The sequence below is a fragment of the Acanthisitta chloris genome, unplaced genomic scaffold, assembly GCF_000695815.1.
Source record: "Acanthisitta chloris isolate BGI_N310 unplaced genomic scaffold, ASM69581v1 scaffold24376, whole genome shotgun sequence".
Classification (NCBI taxonomy): domain Eukaryota; kingdom Metazoa; phylum Chordata; class Aves; order Passeriformes; family Acanthisittidae; genus Acanthisitta; species Acanthisitta chloris.
The window spans coordinates 25,185-36,244 of record NW_008678002.1 but is presented as its reverse complement, the minus strand read 5'-3'; the positions used below and the strand labels follow the sequence as shown (position 1 = coordinate 36,244).

General features: G+C 54.1%; 2 protein-coding genes across 2 annotated transcripts in view; one reads left to right on the top strand and one right to left on the bottom strand.

Annotated features, from left to right (window-relative positions):
* Window positions 1–1,234, top strand: part of GSS (glutathione synthetase) — a gene marked incomplete at its 5' end in the record, with an annotated part of 7,883 nt that extends 6,649 nt beyond the window's left edge. The window contains 2 exons of the mRNA XM_009076743.1: window positions 193–382; window positions 1,111–1,234. Coding sequence (XP_009074991.1) covers window positions 193–382; window positions 1,111–1,234 — 314 coding nt within the window. The remainder of the gene's footprint in view (window positions 1–192; window positions 383–1,110) is intronic.
* Window positions 1,235–4,947: 3,713 nt separating this feature from the next.
* The window catches only part of ACSS2 (acyl-CoA synthetase short-chain family member 2), a 31,291-nt gene continuing 25,178 nt past the window's right edge, over window positions 4,948–11,060 (bottom strand). Inside the window, exons 10-18 of the mRNA XM_009076742.1 lie at window positions 10,848–10,981; window positions 10,475–10,607; window positions 9,958–10,014; window positions 9,578–9,658; window positions 8,361–8,469; window positions 8,150–8,218; window positions 6,861–7,037; window positions 5,557–5,631; window positions 4,948–5,075 (exon numbers count right to left, since the gene is read on the bottom strand). Of these exons, the coding sequence (XP_009074990.1) occupies window positions 4,948–5,075; window positions 5,557–5,631; window positions 6,861–7,037; window positions 8,150–8,218; window positions 8,361–8,469; window positions 9,578–9,658; window positions 9,958–10,014; window positions 10,475–10,607; window positions 10,848–10,981 (963 nt within the window). The remainder of the gene's footprint in view (window positions 5,076–5,556; window positions 5,632–6,860; window positions 7,038–8,149; window positions 8,219–8,360; window positions 8,470–9,577; window positions 9,659–9,957; window positions 10,015–10,474; window positions 10,608–10,847; window positions 10,982–11,060) is intronic.

Sequence of the window (11,060 nt, the reverse complement as noted above, 5' to 3'; positions counted from 1 at the left end):
GGGGACTAGATGTGGCAGTAAGGTAGTGCTGCTTGTGGAGCAGCTCCTGAGGCCCCAGCACTGGGTGTGGGGAGCCCAGGCAGCATGTGGGGAGGCAAAGACTGGGGTTGGTTGGGCTGCTGGGGTTGTGCAACTGCAGCCAGTGGCTTCTGCTGTGCTGGGAAGTGCTTGACTTGCTGGTTTTGTTGTCAGGGAACAACCTCTATGGTGAAGAGCTCAAGCAGGTTCTGGAGAAGATCAAAGACAGCCCTGAAAGAACCTCCTACATCTTGATGGATAAGATCAAACCACAGCCAGCACTGAATTACTTGCTGAGGGCTCACAGTCCACTACAGGTGTCCGAATGCATCTCTGAGCTTGGTATCTTTGGTGTCTACGTCAGGTGAGGAACGTGCTCGTGTTTCAGAGTGGTTCTGTGCTCCAGCCAGCACTTGGGGCAGGCGTGTTTGCCCTTCTGTGCTGCCTGAGCACAGCAGCAGGACAGGTGTCTGGGGATGTGGAGGTGCAGGGGACAGACAGGACCAGTCTGTGCCCCTGGCAGCAGCTCTCTGAGCACATGTTCACACACTGAACTGCTGCCAGATGAGTCATTGAAAAACCACAGAGGTCCTGCTGGCAGTTCCTGGTGTAACAGCCACGTGGGACTGACATGCCTCACCCCTGATTTCTGGGAGCACTTCTCTGGTTCTGGCTGCAGCCACGTGCTATTCTGAAGCCCTAGTGATCTCTGAAGTACCTGAAGGCCTCATGTAGTTGGTTCAACCCTAACCAGCTGCTGCTTCTGTTTAAAACCCTTATAGGCCCACAGAAATGTTTCTATGGAATATATATAAATTAAAATCCTTCTCATACAGTTTTAGAAACTAAGGTACTGTGGCAGCATTCAGCCCCTGACACTGCCTGTGTGCAGAGCAGTCAGCCCAGGTTGGCCAGTGAAGCCAAGGCACTAGCAGGCACTGCTGTTGTTTGTAGAGAACTAGTGTTAGCCCTGGGGCTCTTACCTGTGTGTTAACTGCCCTGCATGGTGACAGGGAAGGTGAATCACACTGTCCAAGCTAAATGCCACAAATTCTGTGCTCTGCAGGAGCTCAGTTTGCCTTTCCTTCGCAGACAGGGCCAGAAGATGGTGCTGAACCAGGCTGCTGGGCACCTGCTGCGCACGAAGGCCATCGAGCACGCGGACGGTGGCGTGGCAGCTGGGGTGGCCGTGTTGGACACTCCATACCTGGTGTGAGAGCAGTGCCCCATCCCACCCTCCTCACTCTGCTGCCTGGAGAGCTGATCTGCCGTGGGGGTTCCTCCTTAGGGTGTGTTTGCCCAGGTCTGATGTGCTGGGGACTGTGAGGAGGGACTGTGTGGACACAACTGCTCAAAGGTCCAGTGTGCCAGTCCCAGCTTCTCCTCTGCAATTCCTCTTCCAGGAATAAGGGATCCCCTTGCTCTGCCTGCTCAGGGAGCCCTGGGCACACCCCAGCTGTGACCTGCCAGGACTTCAGGGGTCTGAGGGGGTCCCTGAGGCCTGGCCTGTGGACAGGGGTATGTACAGCAAAGGGGGAACATGCCACAGCAGACCTTAGTGCTTGCTGCTCCTACTTCTGTGTTCCTTGATGCTGCATTATTTCTGGAGACACACAAAGCCTAGGGAATGAGAGAAGAAAGGTGGATGTGCAAGTAACAGCCTTCATCTTCATCCAGTGCCTCAGTGCTTTCCAGGTTAAAGAGGAGAGCACCACATGCTATGGCCACTCCAGCCCTCCTTCCTCTGCTGCTGCTGCCTTGATTTCTACTTTTCCCTGTGCTTGAGGATCCTCAGTGTTCCTGTACAAGGGACAACTGCCCTGGGTAATTTACCCAGGGGGATAATTGCTTACTCTTGCTTACTTTTGCTTTTGCTTTGCCCAAGTCCTTTTTTTGGCCTGGGTGCTGATCCCAAATGGTGCCTCTGTGCCACACCAGGCAGGCAGTGGTGCAGGGTGGAGCTGCATCTGCCCTTGCTGCCTCCCACAGCCTTGTCCAACAGATCTCCACAGGCTGCTGTGAGGATCCCTCAGAGATGGTGGCAGAGCCCAAGGTGATGGTGAATTGGAGCCTTCTGTCACTGCCAGCATGGTGATAGACCCCAAATTCCTGAGTTTTGCTAGTGCCTTCCACTGCAAGTCCCACACTGTCTCCTGGGTCAGGAAGCCTTGACCTTGGACATGGTCCTGCTGGGATGTGTGGCAGGCTGAGACTGGGAGCTTTGAGGAAGCAAAGGAACTGCAGGAGGGGCTGGGCAGGCACAGCTCCAGCTCCAAGCACCTTACTCTGGGACCAGCAGATGGAGAGATGTATCCCTCCAGTTTCATGGATCAGTGACAACAGCACAGCAGTGGAGGGACAGGGAGAAGTGTGGGCACTCCTGCTCGAGGTCTTTTGCCTCTTCCTCCAGCCCCTTTTCCTCCTCAGCCATAGAAGCTGCACCTTTCTGGCAGAGAAGCACCCAGGCAGCCTCAGCCTGACCCTGCCAGTGACACAGAGCAGGGCAGAGCTAGAATTCCTGAGGAATGGATGTGCAGTGCCAGCCCTGTGCCATGCTGGGCTCATTGCTGCTGGGCAGCAGCTCTGTGGTGTCAGTCACCAGTCTGTCCTCTGGGAAACAGCTCAGTTCTGAGATTCCTGGTTGTTTTGTTGGGGGGGCTGATTACCCCCAGCCAGAGATTAAAAGGAATGTGCAATCTGACCATGCTGCTTGTGCTGGGTTTCTCTGAGTGTAGGTGCACACCTGGGCATGGCCCATTTGCCCCTTCACACTAGGGACAACTAAAGCCAACCCAGCAGTTGGCTGTGGGTGCTGTAAGGCTGCACAGCACCATGGTGCTGAGGTGTCCTGGCACTCTCCAGCACAAGCAGAGGATGAGGAGCTGCAGCTGTGAGGGCACCAGGTAAGGCAGACTCCAGGAGGAAACACTCCCACCCTGGAGCTGTGAGCTGGAGTTTGCTGGAGCAGAGCCTGGCAGCTGCTGGGTGACACTGGGGACCATAGAGTGGAGGCAGAGGCAGCTGTTGACAGCCCTGAGCCTCCTCAGCTGCTCACCCATCTCCCTGACATGAGGGGATTGGTGACACACACATCACCCTGTCCTTGTGCTTTCCATGCGCCCTAGTGGAACAACACTGGCTGGAGACCAGGGAGAAACTGAGGTACAGGCTCCACTGCTGGAGCCAGAGCTTCTGCCCTTAGCCCAGCACAGTCACAGCCTGCAAATTCCAGTCCATGGAAAAGCATCTGGTAGGAACCTGTCCCTCCCCATCCCAAAAGCCAACCCTGGTTATGGCATGGCCACTCCAGCACCCTCAGAACCTCCAGCCTCAACAGCACACAAGCACCTACACCCCCCACACACTCGAAGCCTGTTGGCATTTTGCTTCCTTGAATTTTATTCCATTTTGCATGAAATTCTTGCTGTTTCCAGCCAAAAATTACAGAGCTGACAAAGAGTAACAGAGGAGTGAGGATGTAGGAATCCTTGTCACCAAGGTGGCACAATCCAGGGGTACAGAGCCATGGGGGCAGGTGGGACACTGGCAGGCACCAAGGTTAGAGGTGACACACGTGCTGTGCCAGTGAGAGCAGCAGGTAGGAAGTGAGACCTGGGACTTGGCCAACAGCTCAGCAGAGCACCCACAACACCTGCCCTGAGCACCCCAGCCCAGAGGCAGCTCAGGCTGCAGGTAGAGCCTGTTGTACACTAGCACTCACCAAAACAGCTGTGGCAGCAAGTTTTAAAGCCCATTTCTCCTTTGGTTTAAGTGCAAAATCTAAACAGTTCACATGCAGTTTTCATAGAGAGATTGCAAAGGAGGTATTGGCCCCAGCTCAGCCCAGGCTGGAGTTAAATCCTTCAGTGGAGGAAGAATGGCTTTGGCAGTACCTTTGTGGTGTTCAGGCTCTTGGGCAAGAGGTTTTGGGTTCTCTAGCTCTCAGCATCGTGGAGCCATGTCAGGGTTAAGAACACACTAACTTTAAACATCTCCCATTGGTTTTTCCTGATGAGAAAACACGCAGGACTCACAGGGCTGTGCCTGCCTTGTTCACCTGCCAGGGAAAGGTGCCTCTGCCTGGTTGTTTCCCTGCCATCCTCTGTGTAACAAACCCCACTGTGTCCTGGGGGAGGAAAGGGAGCATCCAGCAGCTCTGGCAGAAGGGCAGGTGGAATGGGGACTCCACAGAGCATGTCACACCAAGGCTTTCTTCCTCCTAAGTGCCCATGGCCAGTAAAAGACCCTAGATTAGGGCAGACACACCAACTGGCACCAAGCAGGTAGGAAGCAGCAGATCCTGGTCTTAAATTGCTCCAAAAATCTGTTTAAAGCAGAGCTCCTTCAAGCCTTGCCCCACTCCCCTGCAGGCTCTGGGACCTCTGCTAGCAACAAGCTTGGACAGCAAATGCAAGACAAGCTCAGCTGTACAGTGATGATGTGAGAGTATGTTTAAGTGCTCCAAGGAGGAAGGGCAGCTTGGCTGCTGTGTGGGCAGTGGCAGATAAATCTCCCTGTCCTGTCTGCATTGCACCAGCACCACTTCCCCTCCAACCCCCGAAGTTCCCTCCCACTGTGCACAAGGTGCCAGGGCCCCTCAGTTACATAACGTTAATTAACACCCTCTCCCCCCCAATTAAATTAAAATCAAGAATGAGGTGCTGAAAAGGGATGAGGAGGAGGAGTTCCTCTGTGTGTGAGGCTGAACCTCAGATGTGGGATATCCATGTGGAACATGATGCACACCCTCCCCCAAGGCATGGCCATGGCCTCTCCAGAGCCAGACTCCTCGTTCCTAACATTGGTACATTCAATTCAACAGGTGAAGGTTTCCTTCCCAGGCTGGCAGCAGCTGTTTGAGGGACCTGCTCATCAGGACACTGCTGCTGCTGCTGCCACAGTTCTGCTCAGCAGGGACAGGTCCTGCTGCTACTGCTTAGTGTCACATCTGCTGTTGAAAAGGTGTTTTATGACGCCTGGGTTTGCCAAGGTGGAGATGTCCCCCACATCTTGGTCATTTTTGGCAATCTTCCTTAATATCCGTCTGGTGATCTTTCCTGTAATGACATTCAGGGAAGGGAAGCAGGAATCATGGAATGGTTTGGCTTGGGAAGGACCCTAAAGCTCATCTTGTTCCATCCCCTGCCATGGGCAGGGACTCCTTCCACCAGCCCAGGTTGCCCCAAGCCCCATCCAACCTGGCCTGGAACACTTCCACAGATGGAGCAGCCACAGCTTCTCTGGGCAACCTGTGCCAGTGCCTCAGCACCCTCACAGGAAAGAATTCCTTCCTAGTATCTAATTCACACCTGCCCTCTCTCAGTTTAAAGCCATCACCTCTCCTGTCACTATTTGCCCATATCAAAATCCCTCTCCCCAGGAGTCAGGAGCTCTTCAGCATCCTTAGCAGGAGTGGGAATTACCCCCCCATCCACATCCTGTTTGCCCTGAGGTTGCTCCCCCTGAATTTGCACAGGACAAGCAGTGCAGGGCTCAGTTCCTGCCCAGTCCACCCCAGCACCATCACTGGGCCCTTACCTGAGCGTGTTTTGGGCAGGCTGGGGGCATACTGGATGTAATCAGGTGTTGCTATGGGTCCAATTTTTTCTCTGACTGAAAAAAAAAAAAAAGAAAGAGATATTTTCATTGCAGATACTCACACCACATACACACACCCCCTCTCCAGTGAGCATGGCCAGGGTAAGCCATGCAGAACCTTGGGGCACCTAGCAGGGCAGTGCTGCACCTGAGCCTCTGCACTCTGGGAAGGGACAACAAGACCTGCAATGCCAACAGGGCCGTAAGTACATCTGCCCAACAGCAAAACCACTCATTTTTCATTCCCTCCATCCACCTTTCAGAGACCTCCATAATGGCTACACCCATCACTTTGACCATTTTGCTAGAGCAAGGACTGATTCACTGCTGGGTTCCTACAGAGAAGCAACTGCCATGGGTCCATTTCAGGTATTAAATGCTGCAATTTGTTGTGGCAATGAAAAAGCTCCTTGAGACCAGAGCACAAACACCCAGAGCACTACCCCGGAGCAACACAACACTCCTCACAACAAGTCCCAGTCTGCCTGAGGGAGCTCTGCACTGGAAAGTCCTGCTGCAAACCAAAGCCTGCTGAGCACCCCAGTCCCTCACACTGCTGCCAGCTCCCACGAGGCAGAGGTGGCATCACATGAGCAGCCAAAGGCTGGCAGAACTAATTTTAGTCTCCCCCAGCAGTGCTCTCCAATCAAGGGGGCACCTTGTCACAGCTGTCCATGCTGTACTCCCCAGGACACACACACCAAGCCCTTAACCCCTCCCCATCACCTGCCCAGCACTGTCACAGACTCACAGAATGTCAAGGGGTTGGAGTGGAGCTTAGAGATCACCCAGCCCCACCCCCCTGCCCTGGGCAGGGACACCTCCCACCAGAGCAGGTTGCTCAAGGCTTCATCCAACCTGGCTGTGAACACTGCCAGGGTTGGGGCAGCCACAGCCTCCCTGGGCAACCTGGGACAGTGTCTCACCACCCTCACACGAATAAACTTCTTCCTAAGATCTAGTCTCAATTTCCCTCTTGCAATTTCTCCCCATTGCTCCTTGTCCTGTCAGTGCAGTTCCTAACCCAGAGTCCCTCTGCAGCTTCCCTGGAGCCCCTTCAGCTCCTGGCAGGTTGCTCTGAGGTCTCCACACAACCCTTCTCTTCTCCAGGCTGAAACAGGCTCCTCAAGGCTTTATCCAGCCTTGCTGTGAACACTGCCAGGGTTGGGGCATCCACACCCTCACTGGGCAACTTGTCCTCCCCTCCCTGCCACACAACCTCCCAAATATTTAGCTGTTGCTACCTTGTTTTTTCAGCTCATCCGTCAGGGTCTTGGTGAACTCGTGGCCATCCCTCAGGGTCACGAAGCAGTAGAGGCACTCGCCCTTGAGGGGGTGTGGGTGGCTCACCACCGCAGCCTCCGAGATGGCTGTGTGCTCCAGCAGGGCTGACTCCACCTCTGCAGTGCTCAGCAAGTGGCCTGGAAGCAAGGGGAGGCAGTGCTTTACACACCTGCAGGAAGAGGTCTGCAGGAGTAAAAGGCCCTAAGCTATGGGTTTAAGACCATCAGTTTAATTTGCTTAGGAGAAGACAACAGTTGGAGAGAGAAAATCGTTTCCATAGTGCTCTGAAAGCTGCCAGGTGACATCTGCACAGCGAGGCCACCTCCCCTGGTTGTTCCCCTCCCACACCTTTAGGCTTCTTTTTTTTTTAACCAGATCATGGACAGTTTACAGCCATGGGATTTAACAACACAGATTGCCAAATACTCTTGGGTTTGGCAAGAGGAGACCTGCCCACATGGTCAGCTGGAAAGTGCAGAGGAGGAAGACGCAGAGCCCAAGAACCTGCCCTGCCCTGCAGTGTTCCACCTCATCCCCATGGGGAGGTGAAACATCTCAGCACAGGCACAACTCACTCCTGCACATCTCAGCCCACCCTGGGACTGCTGTCACAGAAAGCCACAGGAAGGTGGTGAACTCCCAGTTGGTGGAGGATCAAGCAGTGCTGGTCAAATGAAAGATCAAGTCTGATCCAGAGCCAAGTACAGCAGCATCTCACAGCCAGCAGGATGTAGCTGTAGGCTCCAGCCTCCAGGAAAGGAGGGAGGGAGCAGTTAAATGCAGTATGTGGAAAATAATGGGCTGAGAAGCAGCTGAATCTCAAAGACTCAGTGAAGAGAGGTGGGAGAATGTCCACTTCCATAGACAGAGCTCTGAGCAGCCTGATCCAGCTTGGAGCTCAGCCCTCCCTGGAGCAGCAAGTTGGGTTAAGGACCACATGGTCCTGCCCAACCTCCGTGATTCCCTGTGGCTCTAAATCCTTCAGCACAGAAACACCCTGGCTGGTTACAGGAGTTCCTTCCCTCCAGTGTGCTGTCTCCAGAGAAAATGTTGCAGAAAGTCCCCAAGTCAGACTTATCTGTCCCTGACCCAGCAATTTGATCCACTTTGAGGACAGGCTGCAGGGCAGTCATGGATGCTGATCCATCCCCCACAAACCAGGTGGCATTTGTAACTAGTGTTAGAAACTGATGCAGAAGTGTTCCCCACAAGCACATTGGTCTCCACTGAAGACAAAACTCCTCCTTACCAGAAACATTCAACATGTCATCAATCCTCCCTGTGATCCAGTAATAACCATCTTTATCTCTCCTGCAACCTAAAAATAGCCAGAAAGGATAGTGTGAGGCAGCAGTGCCAACCCTCAGAGCGCCTGATAAGGGACTCTGAGGCCAGGACAGGGCAAGATCTCAACTGCTGTCCCCAGGTCCCTGTGGCCATGCGCACCCAGGCCCTCTTACCATCTCCTGTCACGTAGTAGCCAGGGAACTTCTTGAAGTATATAGTTTCAAACTGCTGGTGCTTCCCATACAGAGTGCGCATGATCCCTGGCCAGGGCTGCTTGAACACCTGGGGGTGAGAAACACACCCCTGGCTCAGTGAGAGCAAAGCCACTAACCCAGGTTTGCACCACTGTGACAGAGAAAGCCACAAGGAACCCTCAGACACTTGCTGCCCAGTGCTGATCCACTGGGAAAGGCTTGGCAAGAGAGAAGGAGCTTGGCTGAGGAGTTGTTTCTGTCCTCCTGCCTTGGCCATGTGTGCAAGTGCATTTAGTGACCAGCTGGGCAGTTTGGAAAAGCTCCCAGGGAGTTATGGCACTGGAGGGAGTTGGGACTGTTCAACCTGGAGAGGAGAAGGTTGTGTGGAGACCTCAGAGCAACCTGCCAGGAGCTGAAGGGGCTCCAGGGAAGCTGCAGAGGGACTCTGGGTTAGGAACTGCACTGACAGGACAAGGAGCAATGGGGAGAAATTGCAAGAGGGAAATTGAGACTAGATCTTAGGAAGAAGTTTATTTGTGTGAGGGTGGTGAGACACTGTCCCAGGTTGCCCAGGGAGGCTGTGGCTGCCCCAACCCTGGCAGTGAGCCAGGTTGGATGAAGCCTTGAGCAACCTGCTCTGGTGGGAGGTGTCCCTGCCCAGGGCAGGGGGTTGGGGCTGGATGAGCTCTAAAGTCCATTCCAACCCTCTAACATACCATGATACTATGAGTTCCTACCACCCAAGGAGGTTCCCTTGTGTGGAGCCAGTTAGTGAAGACAGAATCACAGATTCACTAAGGTTGGAAAAGACCTCTAAGATCATCTAGTCCAACCATTAAACCACTAGATGAGCTCTAAAGTCCATTCCAACCCTCTAACATACCATGATACTATGAGTTCCTACCACCCAAGGAGGTTCCCTTGTGTGGAGCCAGTTAGTGAAGACAGAATCACAGATTCACTAAGGTTGGAAAAGACCTCTAAGATCATCTAGTCCAACCATTAAACCACTAGCACCATGCTCACCACTAAACCATGTCCTCGAGCATCCACATGACATGTTTTTTGAACACTTCCAGGGATGGTGACTCCACCACTTCCCCGGGCAAAAAAAGATGTGTGTATGCTATCAGGATTTGCCCCTGAGCTCACAGGGAATGGACAAGGGAGGGTGGGGAAGATCAGCCCTTCCTTACCAGGTAGCCTTCTGCTTCTCCTTCCAGCTCTTCCCCCGACTCGTTCAAGATGGCAGGGACCACACCAAAGAAGGGGAATGTCTGCCATGGGGAGCAGAGAGCAAGGAGACATGGAGGTGAGCACATGCATTAAACCCCTGTGAACCAGAGGGAGTGGGAGGCAGGGCAAGGGCAGCTTTGGAGAGGCTGTGGCACATGGAGCCTGTGAACACAGCTGCACAGGGCCTGAGATTTTGGGTGCTGCTCACCACCTCCCTGCATGCACCACTGTCCCACCACCCCTCTGGCAGGCTGTAACCACGCAGCCACGGTGCAGACAGGGCCTGGCTGAGGCCCCAGGGAGCCCTCCCTGCCCCTGGGAAGGAGAACACAGTACTCACAGCAGAGCCTGGCTTCATGGGGGTGGCAGCAGGCAGGGGAGTCAGCATGTGGCCTCCCTGCAAAGAGAGGCAAAACTGAGTGAGTTTGGGCCATGCCAGGATGTCCCATAGCTGTCTGGTCTGGTCTCACTGGTCCCATCATGCTCCAGCCAGACACAGGCTGCTCAGGGCAGGTGTGGAGATGAGGTCTTGGGAAGGATATAGGAGGGAATAGGGAGCCTTTGTTTTGGCACAAAGCTTTGGAGCTGCTGGGGGAGAAAAAGAGGGAGAAGAGAGCAGGGTACAAGAGCAGACCTTGGCAGAGACCCTTTGGAGAGGGAAGTCTCCCCTTGGAGCCTGTTTGAGGTCCAGGAAAGAAAGAGAACAAGGGGAACCAACACTTGCAGACCACACTAGAGTCTCCTGGGCAGGCCAAACAACTAGTCCCCATAAAACCAAAACAACCACCATGGCAAAGAGACCTTGTAGGGAGCACAAGGGAAGGAGAGGTCCCAGGGACACCTGGGGAAGGACTCACCGTCTCTGTCTGCCAGAATGTGTCCACAATAGGACACCTCTCCTCTCCCACCACACGGTAGTACCACAGCCAGGCCTCAGGGTTGATGGGCTCACCCACAGTCCCCAGCACCTTCAGGGACTTCCTGCTGTGCCTGCAGAAAGGACAGGGCTGCCAGGGGCTCAGCAGGCCATGGAGAGCAGCAGCTGTGAGCCTGCTGCACAGCAGAGTCTGCAGGAACCCCTGGGCTCCTTAGGGCTTCCAGGCAGAGTTCAGAGCCTTCTCAGCCCTTCTCCATGGGGGACAAAAGGAGACTTGGGTCATTTTGGCATCTCCCACTTGGCTCTGCTGTGTCACAGCCAGAGCCAGTGATCCTCATGCCACTGGCACTCACTTTTTGACTGGCTCCTCCCCATACTTCATCAGCAGCCTGATGGCTGTGGGTGCTGTGTAGAACTTGGTCACCTTGTACTTGTCAATGATGTTCCACATTCTCCCGACATCTGGGTAGGTGGGGACACCTTCAAACTGAGCAAGAGACAGGGCAGTGACACAGCTGTTCCTTGCTGCTACCCACCTGCAGCACCTGCCCAAGCAGGAGGAGCTG